Genomic DNA, 21,982 nt, shown 5'->3' on the forward strand with positions numbered 1-21,982 from the left:
GGATGAGATTGTGTTTTGGTGGATTTTTTCCCTGCTCTGAACAGTGTGTGGGCTGAGAGTTGAGAATGCATATAGGTTGTGCACAGGGAACAAGTATAGGTCACCTGAAAATAATTAGCACTTCTGAAATAACTGTCTTTGTGTTTGAGGTATAGCTCATAAAAAGAGACTTGTTTTCATAATATGGATTTTTAAAGAATATTGTTCTGCTGTCATGCTTCCCCCATCTTGTAAGGAAAAAACCCCAGCAACTCGTAAAGGCTCTCACATTCATATAAAGAACACAAATTTTGCAGAGAAAATAGCTAAATATTTTCAATTGCATCTAATATAATTTCTCTGATGCACACACTGATGGAAAATAAAATACAAGTATACACACAGAACACCTACAACAATATGTTCAGGCAATTAAAGAAAATGAAGGGTACTTCCCAAACGAAATATTAAAAAAATATGTCATTTCAGCTCCTAGCTAAAAACTCATCATCATTTGGGACTATATGTTTTTCTGTCTACACTGCTGAAAAGATGCAAATTCTATAACGTTACTGACCTAATGAGAGGGAAATGTGCACTTGCAACCTGCAACAGCTTAATCAATGTGATTCCTGTGTCCAGTCAGTGACAGCTATTTTTGAATTTGGCTAGCAGTCACAGGAGGAAGAGTTTTTGACAAATTTCAGACAGTAATGCACTTAGGTAATCACATTCCAGGGATTTTTTTTTTTTTTAAATCACAAGAATTGTAATTCTAAAACTCTTGTCAGTGTAGAGAAGCAGAAGTGGCACAAGAAAATAATGCTCTTTTCTCTGTTGGGTCAAGTACAGCCCCTGTTCTCTGATAATGGCAAAAGCTTGTTGCTTTAGAAGGCTGTACCTCTGCTCCCCAATAATAACCTTGCTAATTGTATAGTGTTGTATACAGTGGAAAGATTTTTCCTGACCCCGCAGGGAACAAGTGCTGTGAAGCATGAGATTTGATTAGCCTTATTATCTTAGCCTGCCCAGTTACCAATGTTGTAAGCTGCCATGAAATTATCCACCCCTTTTAAAAATAAAGCCATACTATTTGTCTTCATTATCTCCTTCTATGGAGTTGAATTCCACATGCAAACAGACCTCAGTGATGAAAATAGCACAGGAATTACACATGTAGCCTTTTAACTCTGTAGGTACTGTTTGCTTTTATATTTTCATACCACCTTTCTATGTAAATCAACATTCTCCTAAATATTGTGGGTATGATCACCTGCTCCTGAAAGAAAACTGTTTTTATTTTACTGTCAATATTTGTAATTATCTATGTGATCTTTTAATGAGTTACACTGAAGTAACTCACAGCTTTGAAAATGGTGTAATTTCTTAGAAATTTTGCTGGATTTGCTGGATTTTTTTTTTAATGTTCTATGATGTCTTGAGTACAGAAATATAAACAAACTACACACCAAAAATAAATAAAAATAATGATAATTAAAAATCCCCTAGCTCATTTCTTTAGCACAAAAATCTTAGAAAAAAATATTTTGGATGGTATGTCAATGGATACATAAACAAGTTATCATCATAAGATCTCCAAATAGTGATAAATACAGCAAAGAAATTGGACACTTCATTGTCTTAATTTTTTCAGGTTATGAAGACATCACATTTTGGTGGTTATCAAAAAAAGTATTTTAAAGTCAGATCTGTCTCAAGACCGATCATAATAAATGATTATCCAAATTAGACACTGGTTAACAAAAATGTGTGGAACACTGGACTTGCTGAGTATGCCAGCAATCAGCTTAAAAGCTCCTTCTAAAAAAAATACACCATCTCAAAGTCCTTGACTCAACACCAGTTTGCCACAACAAAGATGGAAAGGGGAACAAACTCCACGAAGTACCTCCTCTGTGGGTACAACTGTTCATTCTGTCATTAAAATAGCCATCAGAACAGTGATAGAGAATTCGGAATTCAGACCCAGAGTTCTGCAGAGAATAAGACAAAGAAAATTTTGGCACAGTTGACACCAGCCAGCAGATAATCTCTCCACTATTGTGGAAGTGCTGGTGGTAATTACAGGTTTTGTTTTCCATGTGTGCACCCAGAACTATAACAGGACTGAAAACTACATCCTCATTTCCACATTCTGTATACTGGAATGTCTGCTGCTCTAACTCTTGTAACGTCAGGGTTAGGGACCTAACATGTTAGGCTCCCTAACATTAGGGAGCCCTAGCAAAACCAGAAGACCATGAAGAAAGGTTTGTACCTTGTTGCTTGTAGCATCAGCAGAGAATTGTCAGTACATTAGCCACCCTGGTCCCTACAGCATTACAAAAGGAGCAGAAGACTTCATAGCAAAAGCGCTCCAGTGAGATCTGTATCATCAAAGGCTGAGTTCAAAGCTCTGTGGAGTCATAAACTCTAGTTCTAGTGCATGTGAATCAATCAGTGCCAAAGTATCAGGGCTGGGGCTGCCCTACCAGACAGCCCTTACGCTGCCTGAATCCTGTGGCTAGACAGAGACTGCAATAATCCCTGGCATAAAGAAACTCGGTTTTGTCACTCTTCTAACCTATGCCTGGCTGACCATGATCACTGGCCAGAAATTGCTGGGACATAAGTCAGCCCTGGCCAGGTCCTGCCTTCTCTGCCACAAACTGGGAACAGGGTGAGGCTTGGCTAAAGTGCAGTAATTGCTCATTAAATGGATAAAAGAGATTTACGGTCATTTTTGCACTGTGGGAATGGTTCAAAGCTCTCAGATTGAACAGCACCAGCAGGGTCCTAAGGACCATCCTTGTACGGGGGATTTCTGCTATGAGCGGCATGTGAACGTAAGTAGCAAAAAGCCCAAAGGATATGATAATTCCTGACAGAGGGTAAACATCAATTTCTAAGTTCTTCTCTAGAACAATACATCTCTATTTCTTCCTTGACCTTAATGGATCAAATGGATTAAATAGGGGGCAAAAAATGGTGTGTGTGCATTTGGGACACATTCCCTAGAGGGCTTTAATAGCCAAATAGCAGCTGCAGAGGCCAGAATGGAAGATGCTCAAAAGACTGTAGAGCAGTCAAAGTACTTCATGTTTAGATATTTCTGTTGCAGCCAAAAATGGGCTCTTGTATTGCACAGGTTTGGATTCAAGCTTTGAGCTGAACTGTAATAAGGAACCTCTAAGTTTTGCAGTGAAGCAATTTTCTTGCATTGGCCACGAAGGTAGAGTCAGGATATCATGAAAGACGTCAGCATAAATTGCTACAACCCTTTCTCCTTAACAGAATAATATTCAGTTTTCACAAATGCAGAAACTGTAAGAGAAGAAGTCAACACGATGTGGAGTTGTGAAATACAAGATGAGATAGCATTTATGCATTTTGTGACTTTGTTTCAATTAGAATATCACCAAAAAATAAATTACAGGCAAAGGAGAGAAAACAATCTAAAGTCATTTTTTGGGGAGTGAGGATTTTTTATGCCTGTCAGTTTTTCCATCGTAGCTGTAGGGGTTCAAACACTGAAAGGGTGATATAGGTCATTATGTTGCTTAGAATCCCTCATGCCATTTTAAGTTTCTTTTCAGTTTAACAAGGAAAAGATAACTGCTTGTGAAGTAATTTGCCAAAAATATGTTCAATTTGGACTTTTTTACTGAGAAATTGCAGGAGGGCTGTAAGCTTTTTGGACCTGGGGATGTATAATTCCACATGCCTATGAAGCTCTCAGCACAGGGTAGCTACTGTAATTTGAAGAGTAAGTAAAAATAATTCCTAAAGGAATTTTACATGCTGTTTTCCTAAGATGAGGTGCACAGGATCTCATTTACTTGATGCAACTTTATTGGACAATCTGAGAGGTTTTTCACCTGCTGGCTGCTGTTCCACAGTTTCTGTAATTATGCCCATCGTAAATATCAGCTGCTTTTTTTTCTTTTATATGTATTGTTGGTGGGTTTTTATATTGTTGGATAGAAATCAGTTTAGTCGCTATCTGGTAGGAAAGCAGAATCTGAACCCATTAACAGGAAAATGGGTAACCAGTGGATTTTCAGTTAGAACTCTTCCCCCTCATAGCTCCAGTTTCCCCTTTTCCCCAATGGCTCCCAAAGAAAAAAACAGTGTGAATTGCAGACAGCTTGTTATGAAGGTTTACCTTATGTCACACTGGGCTATCAGGTATTCTTAAAACAGCAGAATTATGCAGATTGCAGTTAAAGCGTATGCTCGGATTCAAAAATTTCCAGGAAAGTCGATATGAGGAGGAATAAGTGAATGAAAACAAGCTGAGGAATGACAGATTGTTTTGGATATGAGCATTTCGTTTCTGGAGCAAATTTTACCCTTAGGTGAAAACCAAAAAAAAATCCAGCTTTAGTTAGTGAGAAGTCTGCATGCAGGACTGACCGTGTGCAACCCAAATTTCCCTAATTCCACGAGTATCCAAAGGTGAGAACCTCCCCTGAAACAAAAAGCGAGAGCTGCTCTGTAATCATCGTTCTAGACGAACGAAATGTTTAAACAGTGACCAGAAGCACGGGGAAATCGCTTTCCCAGTGTTATTTCCATTTAAGTGGTCTTGCAGGTTATTTGCATCAGGGGAAACTCCCCACTTTCCCTTTCCCCTCTGAAATGTGTGACTTCTCTGCTAGCATTTCTCACACTGGGCGACTGAGCAGGCAGCGCCACGTGTCCCCTCCGGATTCGGACCGGGGACAGCACAAACCGGCCGGGGCAGAGCCTGAAGCCCGTCCGGGAGTACCGGCGGGGACACGGCGAGAGGACACCGGCACGCTCGCACACGGGCCAGCGCTCCCTCCTCACTGGCCAGCGCTCAACACCCACGGCGGCCCTCACACACGCGTGCTTTGACACGAACACGCGTGTCCCCACACGGCCCCGCGCCACCCCCACGGCCGCCTCACCGACGCGCTCTCCCTCACACACACACACACACACACACACACACGCACGCACCCTGTGACACGCGGGCACACGCGCTCGCACGCGCGGGAACACGCGCAGTCACGCGCACTCCCACTCTCTCGCGCTCTCACCCTCGCCGACCCCTCTCGCCCCCTCACACACCCTCACACACTCTCATACACTCGCTCACACTCTCACACTCTCACACACTCTCTCACTCTCACTCATGCCGGGCGTGGGAGGGGGCGAGGCAAAGGCGCGCGCGCTCGCTCCGGGCGGGAGCGGGAGAGGCGCTCGCGCGCCACTGCCGCGGAAGCCGCGCGCGCGCGCGCTCGCCGGGGTGGGCGGGGCAGAGGAGCGGCGGCGGGAGCGCGTGCCACAGCCACGCCGGCGGCGCGCGCCGAGGCGGGCGCAGAGCGGCGGCGGCACCTCCGGCTCGCGCCGTCCCTCCGGCAGCCCCGCGCGCCCGGGATCGTCCATGGGGCCGAGCGGCGCCCGCTGAGGGAGGAGGGGACGGGGAGCGGCGGGAGTCGGTGCCGGCCGGTGAGTTCCTGTACCGGCGGGGAGGTCGCGTGCGCGGGGAGGGCGGAGGAGGGAGGGTTCACCCGCCCGGCTGCTCGCTTCTCCCGTCCCTCCCAGCCGGCGGGGAAATGGTGGTGGGAGGCGGGGTCCCGCAGTCATCCCGGCCGATCCCACTCGACCCGGCGGCGGGAGCGGAGGCGCCCCGTGTGCGTGTGGCGTGAGGCGGGAAGAGCCGTTCGCAGGTAGCGGGGCCGGGCGGGCCTGCAGGGGAGCGAACATGGCAGCGCCGGAGTCCGGGAAGAGGGATTTTTGCCCCTAGAGCGGGGATTAACCCTCCTTCTCCCGCCTCCGGATGCGTCCCCGGGAGACTCGCGCTTCATCTGCCGCTCCGGATTATCCACCCGCCCACCCCCCTTCCCCCACCCTCTTCCCCGGTATTTTCTCTCCTCCTGGAGATTATCAGGTTTCCCGCCCCTCCCTCTTCGGGATCCTCCACCTCCCCCCTCCGAGGGGATTATCTCCCCCCTTCTCTGCCGGATTATCCCCCCAGTTCGCTGTCCCTGTCCCTCCCTCCGCGTTTATGCTCCTCCGCAGCCTCGCTTCTCGGGGATTATCTTCTCTCCCTTTGGGGTGATTTTTCCTCTCCTGATCTCTGCCCCGGCCTTTCCCTGCCTATTTCCTACCCGAGGAAGTCAACCCTCCCCTTCCGTCTGCTTCTGACTGGGGAAAGGGGCGAAAATGTGGTTGTGATCAGGTGGGCAGGAGTTTCCAGCAGTGCTGTCATCTCCTCGGTCGTTGTACGAGTACTACAGGCAAGTGGATGTAGGCGTAGGAGAGGAGGCACCAGGGATGGATTTGCGGAGCTTGGACCAGAGTTCAGCCTGTGGTGTTGTGCTCCGTATGCAGGAAAATATCTGCACCCTTCCCGCGATGTTCTACCTGATGGAGGTGAAGGAGAGCCGACCTGGATCAGTGCTTTTAAAAAAAAAAATGCGTGGCTGGGTGGTGGAGACCGCATGTTAAAAAAGCCAGTAGCCTCTGAGTTTCTTTGAGGAAGGTGCAATGTACAGTAGTAGTATTGTAGGTGGGAAGGTGCTTGGATGACATTGCTGTTGTCCGGGGGTCAAAGCTGGCTTGGATAGCTTCTGTCTTGGCTTGAAAGGCAGCTGGCTTAGGCTGTTGCTCGGTGTTTGAGAGGAGGCAGCTGGTATCTTTTGGTGAAGCTCTGATGCTTATGTGGTTCATTACTGTCAACTTGCTGGTTGGAGGAAGATGCATGTGCTCCTAAAACAGAGGGGGAAGGTTTATCTCATGTATTTGGTTCCTGTGTAGGTTTGACCACTCTTCTGACACCTGGTCTCCCTGCACATGGGTTTGCTGTAGGAGAGTTGCAGATCTTCTGGCCATCTTGAGGCAGAAGGCCTAGGATTATATCCATTAAACTTCTCCCACTTGGCTTTGAGAGGAGGAGAGGCTGCAAGAAATTGTACAGGGACTGGGCAGCTATAAATAGATGTCGGACTAGAGGAGGCTTTGAAATCTTAGCATGCTTCTTCTGAACAGATAGTGTCTGTTAAACAGGTTGGGTTGACACTAGCATCATAACGTTTCCTTTTATTTCTGCTGAGGTGGTTGGCATTTAACTCTTTGACATGTGGCCAGACCATACAACATCTGCCAAAAAATCCTTCTTGAAAAGGACATAGAGAAAATTCTTATTTAAATAAAGTGCTGACAATTGGAGTCTAGTTTGATCTCATTTAAATGGGATTTTTAATCTTTAGTTTCCTCTTCCCTCCCTTGAAATGCTTGGAATTGATGATCTTGTGTCCTTAATTTGTTCTCAAAGTATTGCACTAGATGGATTACCTGAGATCTGTGTTGCCGTGAAAAATCTGCAGTACTGAGGTATGGTATCACAACGCTGGTAGCATTGCTAGGTTTTTATTTTGTTGTTTAGGTTTTGGAGGTTTTTGTTTATTTGTTTGTTTTTTAATGGAATCTTTGACATCTAACCAAAAGGGTGTATATCCAGCTTCCTTGAATTCAGGATGCTTGCATTTGTTTTAGATCTTATGGATCACTGCTCTTTCAGCTTGTCTTGTTGAGAACTAATTAATATGGAAATTATTGACAAATATACTGTACTAGCTCTGTGGCATGGTATCTGTTCTGCTGCTCTATTCTTGCATACTCCAAGTCTCTGAAATGACTGAAAAGCTGTTACAACATATGTGCAATTGGACCTTTTTGTACTACCTCTTTCTTGTGCCTTTTTTCCCCCTTTAAAAATAGTGGAAGCTATTATGATGGTTTCCTTTTTCTTTATCTTAATAAAAGAAAAATAATAAAGGAAGTAATGAAAATGTGCCTGAATAATATGAAAGAGTCCTAACAAAGGTTACTGGGATGAATATCTCCAAGAACTCTGACTTTTAGGACAATTCTTATTTAGAGTATAAAATTTTAATGTGATGTTTATTTTCCTTTTTTTGAATTTGAATTTGTTTCTACCTCAGGGAGGTAGAAAGGACCAGAAATCTTGGCAGTATGACTTACTAGTTTGGGCATTTTTTGTTGATATTTGACAACAGTAAAAGCAGGAAAACAAGTAATCAATCAAATAATTTGGCTTTATTTTAAGATGTTAAGGATTTGATCAGAGCATTATCCTCAAACACTAGGTATCTGTCAGCATTGAGCTCCAGCTTGCTGTTAGGTCCACGTGTTCGGTATTTCTATGTGCAGAAACAGGTCAGTGATCTGGAGAAAACTTTATAGTACCAAAATGACAAGCAAAAGGCTCTTTAGTATGAGTCTCTTTGTACAGTGGCTCTGTCCCTGAATTCTTGTGTTATTCTAAATATATTTGTTTGTAGAAATTTTTGGTTGAATGCCATTTTCTAAAGGTTCAGTGTTCTGCTTTAAGCCCATACTTGATGCCAGGCAATTCAAAGTTCTCACTGGATTGGCTGTCCCAGGCTTGTGAGTGCCCTTGGATCCTCTGTGCAGGACACTGATCAGTGAATCTTTTCTCATGCTGAAGAAGTGGGAGGAATTCTTTTTGCTTTAGAGACAGGTATGCACTTGGGATTGTGACAGTCTCCCTGCAGATGTGTGAGGAATAATACTCTCAAGATCTGAAAGGATGAAAAAGCTCACATATGTTAAAATAAAATGCTCCATCATGTTCTGTGCTTAAACTAAGAATGGATAAAACCTGGAAGGGTTGGCATTGCACATGTGGTAAAAACCTGAATTTTTAGAAGCATCCTGCAACTGGAGGGGTAGAGACACTATTGGACTTACTGGTGTGGAAATACCTACTGGTGTGGAAATATTGGTGTGGAATGTAGAATATGATGGTGGGGTTAAGGGCAAGTCTGTGAGAGAGAAAAGGGGTTTTACTGTCCCCCACAAGAGAAGAAGCTCATGCAGTGTGCTGGAGAAGAGTGAGTTTAGTTCAATATGACGTGTGAGAGACAGGCTGAAATACAGAAGTGCTGGTCACAAGTTAGAGGGCTCGTATGATTCTGTGTCATTATAAGCATCTGCAGTTGGATCTCAGGTTATTCTACAGCAAAACTGTCGTACAACAAAGCATGGTGATGGTAATGGGCTAGCCTGTGGCTTAAAATTGCATTTTTTCAGAATAAAGCAAACCTGAATTATGTAGTTATGACTGATGTCACTCTTACAAGAGTAATAGAGACCAAAAAAAAGAAAGAGAGGTTAGGACAGGGGTTCTTCCATATGTAAACATTTACATACCTATTTTGGGTTAATTAGAATCTTTGAAGTTACAGTAATTTTGCAACCTTTGTAAAATAATAACAATAAGAATTGAAAAATGGGATGCTGTATACTCTTATCATCATGTTCTAATTATTTTCAAGGTCTGTGGGTTAATAGAAAAGGGTGTTTCATACTAATAGTGTTTCATATTAACAACCATTGCATGGGTTTTACACATCAGTTTTTAAAGAACCCATTCTAGTGTCCAGGTCTCATGAAACCATGGTGGAAATTAGAAAGATACTGAAATCTGATGACATTTCAGATTTATTAGCAACAAATGTTATTTAATAAATTACTTATACATGTTTTATAAGAGTATTGACTGGTTTTACATTCTGACAAGGAACTGTTTAAGAGTAGGGACTCAGTGAAATCTATGCTTATTGCAGAAAATGACAGTGGTTTCTGTAAACTTGTTTTTGAGGGAGGATGACACATGACACACACAAGTTCTTTGTATCTTACACAAAAACATTGCTCTTCTTGCAGCTTCTGCTTATCCAGTCCCAAAGGATCAGATTACTGTTTCAGTTAAATTCACCTTTCCAGTAGGTGGAGACACAACTGTTGATTTCAAATAAGCTTAAGCATTTACATTTTGGTTGCAAACATTTTTTCAAGGTACTGTTAAAATAATTAAAATTAGGATGTAAGAAAAAGTTTAAATTTTTATTTTAAGGTAGTTTACTTAAGCTTCTTACTGAAAGAGCTCTGGCATTCAAATATTGCTTCTGTAGTAAGAGTGGCTACTCAAATAGTTTGGGTTTAATTTTCTAATTATCTCCACCCACTGGTCAAATATGCATTAATGAAAAGTTTAAGTGATACCTTTTGCAATATCCAAACACAGGATGGAGGAAAGTAGATTGAGGGTAAATAGACTGAGGTTAAAAAGATTGGGTAAAGTCTTTTCTTAAGACTAGTAAAACAGGGTAGAGGAGCCCTCAAGTAAATCAGGAAAATAAAATAAAGATGTATCAGCCATTATTCCATTCCATAAATTAAAAAAAATATTCGATTCCATGTTCATTCATTAATTGTTCAGAGATCTGACTGCAGGGATCATGTTAGAGGTTTGTATGTAAAACATATCAACAACTTTTTATGTGATGTTGATTTATTTTTTAACAAGTCAGTGGGCCAATTGGTAAGTCAGCCTTTACATATCTTATTAAAATTCCATCCCATGCCTTTCCTGATCCTCTGTTGAAGTTTACTCTTCTTGGCAAGATGAAACTGCTTAGGCAGCAGAAGTTCTCAAACTGGGAAGACAGTCTGTGTTCTAGCAAATGAAGTGAGAGAAAAGTTTATTTCTCCTTTGCAAGCTATTCTGGTTTACTGTATTGTGAGCTGTTGTGCTGTAGCAAAGCTCAGAGTTGCTGCACAGAAATTGCTTGAACATTATTAATTTTGCTGTAGTCATACTGCTGTTTACAGCTTCTCACGCATTCTTCTGATCATTAGATGGAGCTGTAATTAACAACAGAAAGTTCAGTTTACTCATTCTTCGGTAAAGAACATGCAGGCAAGGAGAAGTTGGTAAGTGAAACTTAATGTTCATGGAGTGTGTGACACTAGGGCATTCAGTCATCTGAATTCAAATCAGTCTGACAGTCCCTCTTCTCAGATCTACTGGCACGGCTCTGCTGCTTGCACTAAATTTGGTACGGAGCAGCAAAATGGGATGAGCAGTGCTTGATTTAGTCACTTCTGACCAGTGAAGCTCTTTTATACAGATTTAATCTTTGTAGTATTTTAACAACTTCCAGGAGCTTGTTGCTTGATGTAGTTGGCATTTGCCTTACATGATCTTCCCTGAGGACAAACTCTGGGTGTGCATTGCTATGTGTGGTATTTAAATCAGTGTTCAACTGAGGCTTATTTATCGAGTGAAACACTGGTTTCAGCTCTGTGAATTTTACTTCATTCTTTCATAGCTTTATGTGGAGTGGCCCACTTGCTGCATGGATAAAATTCAACCTTGGCCTAGGTCTTGTTGTGTGAGAGGAGTTGTCCATCATTAGCTCTGCGATAATCTCACAGGTGTCTTGTCACAAGAGGAGTCAAATGGACACACTGCCTTTGAGTCACTGTGCTTTGGGAGGCAAGATAAACAGGTAACTTGTGTTGCTGGGTTTTAATCAGCACTTCTGTAACATTACCTGGTCACACAGCAGTAATGACTGTGCTTGAATTGCTCTGACTGATGGTTGAGAACCCTCGTGTCTGCTTCATGTTCCCATCGCTGGAGGGGAAAAACGTTTGGGCAGTTTTGAGGACAGGCCATAAATACACAAAGAGAAACGGGTATGAGAGCACCGAAGAGTTGAATTGTCTCTTGAGTTTGACACATATTTCGATAGGAAAAAAAAATCCATCCATCCTTGTGTCTGCCACACACACACCACTGGTTCCCTACGGGTAAGTCTTAGGGATGCAGATATTGTTAGAAATCGTGCTATTGGAATGGGAGATCACCTGGATGTGTACACTGGTGAGAAGGTAAGAGGCTTTGGCTGTTGTTAAAAAGGGGCAGGAAAGGGTTTTGTATTCAATGATTTCCAAGTTCCGAGCGCGGAGCCCGAGCGCACCGGGTCGGCTCGGAAAGGTGGCTCAAGCGCGCTCTCCAGTGGCCACACCGGGACAGCGGCGCCGGGATGGACTCGGGACCGTCGGGGCCACCGCAGCCGGTGAGTGACAGAAGCCAGCTCCTGTCGTGCGGCTGCCTGAGTACACTGATAAATAAACTTGCTTAGCTGAGTACACTGCTTACATAAATAAGCTGGTGCTTCTTAACAAATAAGTGGCTAAATTCGTTAAAAAAAATAAAAAAATCCGCCATTGCTAAAAATTGATCAGTTAGAAATCTTGCTCTTGTAATTGGATCAAAAAATGACTCCCATCCAGCAGTCTATTAGTTGGGGAGATTGGTGCAGTCTCTACTGGGACTGTTTATACTGTCGCCTGGAAGCAGGCAGGTTTACTGCTGAATGGAGTTTAATAGCTATGAATTGAAGCGTGCACATTTAACTGTGTCAAATCTTGGCAAATAGCTCTGCAAACAGCACAGACTAGCTAAACAGCAGCAGAAAAAAAATGTGTAGTTCTTAACAAGTTTAGCACACAGTTCTGAGTCTTACATCAGATTCCATGCTGTTCAGGAAAGCAGCGGGGGCCTTCAGAAGGATGAACTTCATTGGTACTAATGAATAGGAACTGGAAAAGAGAGGTAGACTGTTCAGCAGGTGGACTCATCATGAAGTGGAAGGTTTCAAGGTGTATTGTTGTAATTTGAAATTTCTAAGATAACTGCTTCATAGATGATTTCAAATTTCTGGTATTGTTTTACTTTGTCTCTTTTTAATTTAATGGACTTCTGGCTCCTGGTAGAGTTCTCTTTTGTTGATAAGACCTAAGTTAAACCTTGTTTGACCACACACCTTGTTTCTCCGAAAACCACAACTGTTTTGAGAGTTTTGTATGACAGTGAGACTGTCAGAATGGTACTGTTAGGTCTTGCTATTCTATCTGGATGCTAACTCTAACTGGAGCTGTTAAACTAAGACACTTTAAGTTTGAGCTCGTAAGAATGTAGTGTTTGGTTGGGTTTTTTTAAGTAATTTTTTTTTGTAAGGTACTAGCAAAAAAAAACACATAAAGGAACATTCAGTAAAACCATTGAGAATTTTTTCTTTAGAATGATAAAAATCAGTGTAATTAAAAATTTGGCAAAAAACAGCTTGTGTAGTAAGTTTCAGAGCTGTCTGCTACTTAGCTGAGAATGTATGAGTCCTATGCAGAAAAGTGCAGTAGAGTTGGTGTGATACAGTTGTACCAGTTACACTTAACAGTTTACCGCTTCTGATGAAGGCCATTACACAGAATGTGTGCTTTTGTGCAGAAAGTTCTTTTTCCATTATGGATGTCACTATAAAGCTTTCACACATTTCAAATAATAATAATAAAAAAATAAAATCCCTTGGGCTTCCCTACCCCAGGCATAAATGATTTTACTTTACAAATATAATTACTGTACTTCCAGGAGGTAATCTCTCTGGACAGCCATAGACTAGTTTAAATTAGATTACTCTGTTTTTTCCTCCAGGGTGAGTTAATACATTGAATTTTATTTTTCTGTAATTACTTCAAAATTTAGATCACTTTTAATGCTCACTATTCTTCTTTACAACTAGGCTGGGAAAGCTAAGAAAACTTGCATTTGAAGGGTTAACATTAACCTTTTTTCACCCATAACTTTATTTCCTTCAGGTAGGTATCTGTTCTGCTCTTCAACTTCATACAGCTCATGTTGTATTCACTTAGTCTCAGTTGTAGAGTTTCTTAATTTGGAAATACTGGAAATATTTACTTAATAAGCAGAGAGTAAGCACACTAAGTCTTTCAACTGTGACATTTAACCAAGTCTAGGTAGAGCAATGTTTTTGTTAAATCTGTATTTCCAGAGTTCTGGGTTTGAAATCTTTCCAGTAGTTTGTCAGTAAGCTTCATGAATAAAGCAAGCAGCTGCTTTTACCGGTTATAAAATCTTTGGACAGAAAGCCAGTCAGTGTGAAATAAACAGAGGATCAGAGTTAGTCAGGGGAGATAGTCAGGAAAGTGTTTTTCCTGTTTTCTTCATGAACTTCAGCAGGAGGGCAGATTTCTGGATAGATGATTATGAACCACAATTGGATGCAAATTCATTTATATAAATGACCTATTTGTATGTGGATTTTACTTACTTTAAGAAGCAGCAATGCATTTAAGTAGTAGATGAAAGAGGACTAGAGATTAATTTGTAAATTTATCTTATAATAATATGGTGCTGTTTTGAAATAGAAGGAAATCTTTGGTGTTTTGAGGTCTCAGAATATGACTTCCTGTTGGTGTTGAATACAGGACTAGCCAGGATATCTGTAGAGGTAGTCATTTTAGTTCTGTAGTTGACATCTGGTATCAAAGTGCAGAAGTATTATGTAGTAATGCAAAAGTAAATACAATGTTAAAGGGTAAAAGTTGTTACTTGTGTTGTCAGTGAAATCCTACAGCCTAGCTACATAACACATAAACCATTGCAAACCTGAAACCTGGGTCCTATCGAATACAGTAGGTTTTCAGATAATAAGAACTGTCAGACTGAAGGTCCATCCAGCTCGTTTTTCTAACATACAGTGCAGTGTATGAAAGCATGCAGAATCTATCAGGAGTTCCTGTTTATGCTATCTCTGAGCAGATTTTCAAGAAGTTGAAGACATGGATGTCTCTTGATGAAAAGAAGCTGGGGCCAGAAAAATTAGTGTCTGGATAGCCTTAAATTCAGCTTCCAGACAGGGATAAAGAAGCATAACATGGTCCCCAAGTGCCTAGACATCATTATCCAAAAACTGGTGAAGAATTCATTGTGCTAATGCACAACAGCAGCAGATTCCAAAATTTAATGCGTTGTTCACGACTAAAATAACATCTTATGTAATTGCCCTGGGCCTGCAACTTAGCAGCTTCCAAAAAGATCTCATAGCTTTGCAGAGGGGATTGAAAACCAAGAGAGCAGAATGACTGGTAATGCTAAAGGCGTAAGACTTGAAGGTCTTCAGGAAGTCCATCCCTGAGTAGAGAACGGATTACACACTTGCCACTCCTTTTCTCTGTTCTGCAAGTCATCAGGGAGCCAATATAAGTGCAAGAGGATGACCTGAAATAATACCAGGCGCACATTAGCCTGTGGGTGTGGCTGCCTGTAAGAAAAAGATTCCTACTGTCTAATTGCATGGAAGACTCTGCATCAGGAACTTTCTCTTGTTCAATGTGATCTTGCTCTGTGTTAGGATATTACCCAGTTGAACTGGACTGGGTTGTTACCAGTAATGGATTGGAAGCTGCAGTCTGTCTTTTTCATGCCCTTTAAAAATATGTATATTTTGTTTTGTTTGTATGCGTGCATGTGACTGCATATATATATGGAAACATACAGAAAAAGAAGGAATTTTTAATAAAATGTAGTATTTTATATATGTGTGTGTTAAGATGTGTGTGGGTGTATATATATATGCATACATATGTATCTTAAAAAAAAGAACACTTGTCTGTAAACAGAAAGCCCAGCATCCATAAACTGTCTAGGAAAGCATAAAAACAAAGTAAGCATACATGATGTTTTCCCTAAGTAATCTCCCAGAGTCTCACTAATATTTAACCTGAAGATTTTTTTAAATTACATTAGATTGTGGATTGTTTATGTAATTTGTGTAGGGTGTTTTTACCATTCAGGACACTCCCAGTTCCATTTCAGAACTGGTCTCAACTTCTTAAAGGATTAGTATTTGTACATAAATTGCTAGTGTGCACTGGAGATCTGTTTGGTTAAACATGAGAAACTCTTATCCTTGGATTGGATTACTGTTTAGTTTCTTTAAATAATTGACAATGGATTTTCACTGAAGTGCTTGATAACTGAGATGTGATATGTGCAGCATTGTAGCGTTCTGTGAAGATTGAACCGGTACTAGTTCTTGTTTTGGTAACAGAGCTGGTGGCAAGTTTTCAGCAGACTAATATTTCCCCATGTTTTAAATTAGGAAACATGTCTGACTGACCAGGATACCCACAGGTTGTTCTTTGGTGGGCTGTTGCTCCATTCTGCCTAATGATGTGTCTAGGTGAAACAGCAGAAATAGATGTTTAGCCTCCAAACACTGGAGTTTGTGTGCCTGTTTATATATTTACCTGCTCTCCAGAAATCTGACTGCTGCCATGTGACATGTTCTTTTTGATCCTGGCTTCCACACTTGTATAAGGTGGACCTAGCCTTGGCCAATATCTTAGTGTGGCTTTAAAGGTTCTTCTGCCTTCAGTGTGGGGTTTTAATAAACACAGAAAGATAAAGTGTGTTGGGATTAAAGGAAGAACATTCTAATAGTTTGAATTTTGGGTTGTTTGGTCACTGAGTCCTTTGAACTTAGTCTGTGCTCATGAAAGGTGGTCGCCTGAAGCTAATGGGAAAACTTCTTGATTAGCTTTCAAGTTAGTCTGACAGTATGGTACCCCCTGTGCCTGGAAGCATGTTCAGCTTATCTGTGGAAATGCATAGATAATAAGGAAACATTCCTGCCTCAATTGCTGTGATTAAAAAACATGCTTCCTAACGTCCTCCTTTACGTTGTCCTGTATGCAGAACTGGGAACAAGCTGAAGCAGCTGGCTCATCTTTCCCTTACTTCAGTCATTCTACAGGTAGCCAGCAGTTTTTTAGATTCACTATCACTTGGAAAACACTTCCAGTTTATGGCAATAAGCAATGGCTTTAAAGCTTCTAGGTTCAGTCTTGTGATGTAGGGAAGAAGAATGGAGTCAGGCGTTCTAGATCATCCGGTGTTACCAATGAACTGGAGATGTGTTTTCAAGTGAAATTAGCTTGATACAAGATCTTAGAACCCAAGCAGTGATTTCCATACAGAATAAAGGCTTAGTGTTATATAGTTTCTACTACATGCTGGAAATGTGGTGTCAAGGATTCAGACAGATGTAAAGAGCTCTTTCCTCTTTACTCTCCAGTCCGTCATCTTCTCACTCATTGGTAAAAGTCACAGTTTGATCCTTTTGTCGGGGTAAGAGGCAATAACAAGGCAATGTCCCAATATGATTCTCTAACGGTTTTAACAACATTAAAAACTTTACTTTTTCAAAGTGATTTTCTTATTATCTTTTAATAAGAAGTGTAGTCATTGACAGACCCATACTTTGGCCTGAGTGGAATGTGGAAGCTCTCAGGCTTGACAGAAGTTGGGAAGTGTATAAAAATAAGAGCCGTTCCATTACCAAGAACTTGATTTAGGCTTTTATAGGGGCTCTTTCTTCTTTGGAGTAGATATTTTGATAGTGGTAGGTAAAGCAAATAATTATGTGAAGGTTTTTTTATTTAGTTAGTTAAGTAATAATGCAACAAAAATGGAACAGATGCAACATACCTGGAGTTCAGAAAAAATGGACTGACCTTTCTTATCTTGAGTTGCACCCAGAGGGCAGGTCTTCCTCTAATTATTGGTACATCTTGCTTAGAGAAGTTACAAAGGTTTATCTAACTTCTACTCTCAAAACCAGCTATAATTTGATCATCTTGATACCTTGGAAGTGAGGCTTGACCACACTTGTGTTTTCTCTTGCTGAAGAAATAGATCCTTTGGAAAAAAAAAAATAGAGAAAGTGCAGCATGAATGTGCTTCGTGTATAGAAATAGGAGAAAAAAAGGAATGAAATTTACCAGCTGTACATTGAATATTGTCTTTCTAAGTGATGCCCAAAAATACTCTTGTGCATCTGAAGATATTGAATGCATCATAAATCTCAGCTAATATTATCTAAAATTGCTCTACTTAGTTATCTGTGACCAAAATTAGATTCCTGCTAAAGCTTCTATTACGTAGTTTTTAGAGTTCATTGTCAGCTTCTGAGTGAATTAAAAGGATGAAGCAAGGCAAAAGAAGTGAAGAATCATAAGGAGGCTCTTGAGATCTTTGCCATCCTTTTTAAAATTGGAATTTAAACATGTTGGAAAGATCTCTGAATGGCTATAGCACAGGTTGCTTTTATTCAAACTACTCATTCTTTTTTTGCATCTAAGCTGCCATTTTGGTTTTAGTCTCTACGCTGATTCTTAAGCATTTGGGTATACTTAGGAGGGGTACTTTCTTTTGTGAACAGAAATAGGCAGCGAATAGAAAGATAGTGGAAAAATCTTGAGTCTATATGAACCTAATGGATTAATCAAGAGTTATACTGTGTGACATTTCACAGTTTGTACTTATGGAAATATATGCAAATACCTCTTGTCAGCCTGTTTTGAGGGAATCTGAAAATATAAACCTCTGAATGAGTCTTTCAAGTAGGTCACTTGCTTCCTTTTTGTTCTTCTTTTTTCTTTGACATAATTCCTAAATGAACTTTAGCAGATGTCTTAACTTTGAAGTCACTGGGGCTGGTTACCTGCTTGCGGCTAAACTTACACTTAAGTCCCTTTCAGTAATATTTTAGCAAACTCAGCTTCTCTGGAATATTGTCTAACCAACTTTTTTAAAGGCAGCAGGCTGAAAGAGGGGCACAGTGAGGGACTTAGCATTGGGAACCTCCCTCCCTCTCTTTCACATCAGTGGAGAAGCATCGTGTCACCTACCAGGGAGAAGTGCCAGTCTGTGTACATGAAGACAGGGGGAGCAGGTGACAGTTCAATTTAAATACTACTTCTTCTAGCATGGTGTAAGCACCATGTGGTAGTGCTAGACTGTATACAAAATTGAGAGACAAGGTGTGGTTTCCTAGGCCATTAGCTGGAACATATGGCATTTCATGGTTTTTCTTTTTCCTACTGAGCTATTCCTTTTGCTGTATCTAGTTTTTCTAAATTCATCACAATGTGCCTACTTTCCAGCTATTTTTTTCCCCTTTTATTTGGTTAATTTTCAAATAATTCACTGTTAAATAGGTGTTCAGGACTTTCAGCTCTCAAACAAAATTTTGCTTTTATGTCTGTGTTGCAGAGATGACCAACTTCTCTGTGTATGGTACAGTATTTGGCCAAATGATTTGAACTCTGATGTTGGGGTATGTGCACAGGCCTGTGTTCCGATGGCTGGTATGATGACTGCAAAAAAACCCATGAGAGATAATTGGACACTAAGATGATCTTGAATTTGTGCATCTTGGTGGTGATTAAACTCACTGAAATATATTTTCCACCCATCCCAAAATATAATCCAACAAAAGTCTTCAAAGGATTAAAGTCAGTGAGTTTTTATGGAGGATTATTTGTACATGGTGTTGGAAGTGCTGTGTCCATGAATTTGTTTGGGATGCTTATGTTATGTATGTGTCTTTTATGTAATAGGAAAGTATGAAATTGGACTTTCCCATAGAAGCATGGCTTTGCTCTGCTGTTAGCACAGTAAATTCAAGTAAAAATGTTTGGTGAAAACAAGAATGTCTGGGATGCAATTGCAGTGGTATTTCCATGCTTCAGGTTTATGGTGGAGTCTTGCAGCTCTGCTGCATGAAGCTGATTTGTGCTACACTGTAAACTTCTCATTTTGTCAGTCTTTACATTGTTTTTCTGTATCTGTCATACAGAAAAATCTATCTCCACCTGTTCTTAGCCCTAGAACTGAAGAGCAATACTGGTAGAATTACTATACTGATTGATCCAATTTATTAAGTCTTGATCTTTAGATAGTCTTCCTGATAATTTAAAAAGAGAGATCTGATGTCTGCACATAAAGCACTGTGTAAGTGTTCCTTTCTCACAAAAAGGTACCTGTTCAGGTTTGGGGTATCCCTGGAACAAGAACTGCCTGCAGAGGGATGGACTTTATTTAAAGAATTAGGAAAAGTGATGAACAATGTAAGTCTTTGGTAAAAATCCTTCAGGAGGAGGGTTCCACAGTATTTAGCATGGATTAGTATCTTCTTCTGTTCATGTTTAAGTTTCTAGTTGGCACATGAGACCAGTAAATTGCAGGTCTTCTTGGTGTCCTCTGTTTGAACTTGTTTGACATGCTAACAATTAATTTATTAAGCACAGGAAGATCACAGTTTTGAGCACATGTGAAATTTATCTACCTGTATAGTGAGTTTTAAGTACTTACAGTGTATATCAAAAAATTATCATGAGACTATTTAATTCTCTACCCTTTCAGCCTTAATTTAATCCTAAATTGAGCCAACGTAATGTATGCCTGACTGAATCTTTATCCTTCATAGCCCTTGCTAGCCATTGTTCTGGACAGAGGCGTGGTAATTAATTTGTGAAAAGATTTTTTCAATGTAGAGATTTGGCTTCTTTTTTGAACTACTGGCAGGAGCTTATTCAAAGCAGTCTCTCTGGTATTAAAAAACAAGTGTTGATTCCTTCTGTGTGAAAGTTGGCTTGTCTGGGTCTGAAAACTTACAGTGAGAAGTGATGTGATATTTAAATCCTGACAGAGTGTTTGGAAAAACAGAATCTCTGCCAGATTTTCTGCAGCTGAGAAAGCTTCTTTCATGTTCCAAATCCTTTGGTCATTAAATACAAATTTCTTCTTACTGGATCAAATGTGATTGCTATAACCATGGCAAGTTACTGTAGAGGAATACTCAGTGCCATCAGTAATCTTGATTTATGGAAAGGTTACTAATAAAAATAAAAGGGTACCTTTCCAAGCAATATGGTGTTAGTTCTGCTGAGGTTTCTTCCAAACTGAGTATTCCAAAGGAAATTTTGACACAATGATCTGTTGTTTTGAAAGGATCTCTAAATGTGCTAACCTAATGCCAGTAGGTTGGACCAGCAATCCAGTACGTGCTTACCAGGTTGCCTTTTTTAGTGTACCACTGGATCTGTCCAGGGACAGGTGTTTGGGAGTTTACCTACACGTGATTTACTTTATTAGATCTATTCCTTCAGGCTGTTTTCCCTTCCTGACTGGACCAAAAAGCAAGCTAAAGTCCAACATGTGTCCTTGCAGTCCAGCAGTCAACTTTGCACATGTGTAGCTGACGCTTAGGATGCATGTAGCTGAAGTATCAGGATCCATTTACTTAGGGAAGTGCAAGTCTGGGTTGCTTAAAAGTATCTGCTGCTCTTTGAATAGAGACAGTGAATCAGTCCTGAGTCTAGAACTTTTCTTCTAGCTTATCTACTTCAGGTCTTCTGGGGGCCATGTTAATAGACAGGGTTTCTGAGATGTTGAAACAGAATCAAAATTCCATTTGGGTATTGGGAAAGGGTTCAAGAAAAGTGTGGTGAAAAGTGAAAGAAATAGAGACAATTATTTGAAAAATAAGTAAACAGGTTGATTTCCTTTCTGCAGATAGGAATTTATACTTCTGAAAATGCATTCCTAGACTATGTTCTGTTTCAGACCTTTCAAAATCCTGAGGAAGAATGGGGCCATTTAACTTCAGTGTCAAGTTTGTAGGAGACAGTGACTACTCCATCTATTTCTTACTACCTTTTGTGCTGTATAACCTGTCAGCTGAGATAGGATTTTTTTTTTTTTAATGACATTCATAAGTACTGGCAACAATGTAGTTTTGACCTTGTAACACCCAGAAAGTTATGGAAATAGACATCTTTGCCCTTTCAAGTTTTCTTGGGAACTTGAAGGTAATTTCATGTTAAATTATTCCACAATCTTAAAACTAGTTGTGTCCAAAGAACCAATTTATCCATAGGAGGTTACATTGCCCTCTTTCTATATTGTTCTCAGGCCAAATACTCTTCGGGGAAAGAGGAATTCAGGGGAGTAAGATAAGCAGAACCAACTTGGATGGAACTGACTGCTCTGAGAGCTCATTTGGTGTGATGAGACAGTCCTCTCAACTGCCACAGTGAAGGTGGTTGGCAAAGCAATTACTCTTTTCCAGATCAGGACCTGGACTTCGTAAAACCTTACTGGGGAAAAGCTAAAACATGGGATTATTATTTATCTGTTGCAGTGAAATTCCAAGGCTGGGGACATAGACTCATGATCCCTAACCTACCATTTCTGATTGTACATGGGGGGACTTCACAAGGCTATTTTTGGAATCCTCTGTGGAGGATTCTGTGGATGGCATTAGAAGTGGTTCCAGGTACTGATATCCAGGTAGCTGGGCCTTAGAATTTGTGCAGATCTGAGAGGTTTTATAGTCAAAATCCAACAAGGGTTGTACTAATACTCACTTGTACTACTTTCCTCCTCTCTCCTCCTCTCTCCTCCTCTCTCCTCCTCTCTCCTCCTCTC

At 40.7% G+C, this 21,982-nt stretch overlaps 1 protein-coding gene across 7 annotated transcripts in view; it reads left to right on the forward strand.

Moving 5' to 3' along the window:
• The first annotated feature begins 2,605 nt into the window (after positions 1-2,605).
• Positions 2,606-21,982, forward strand: part of MPP6 (membrane palmitoylated protein 6) — a 61,760-nt gene continuing 42,383 nt past the window's right edge. Inside the window, exon 1 of one of the 7 annotated variants that reach the window (XM_015617758.3) lies at positions 2,606-2,825. In XM_015617758.3, coding sequence (XP_015473244.1) covers positions 2,736-2,825 — 90 coding nt within the window. In that variant the 5' untranslated portion in view covers positions 2,606-2,735. Of the gene's footprint in view, positions 2,826-5,335; positions 5,458-5,601; positions 5,679-21,982 lie in introns of those variants that run through there. The other 6 variants (XM_015617753.3, XM_015617754.3, XM_015617751.3 and 3 more) reach the window with 6 other exon arrangements.

This window comes from Parus major, chromosome 2, assembly GCF_001522545.3.
Source record: "Parus major isolate Abel chromosome 2, Parus_major1.1, whole genome shotgun sequence".
NCBI lineage: Eukaryota > Metazoa > Chordata > Aves > Passeriformes > Paridae > Parus > Parus major.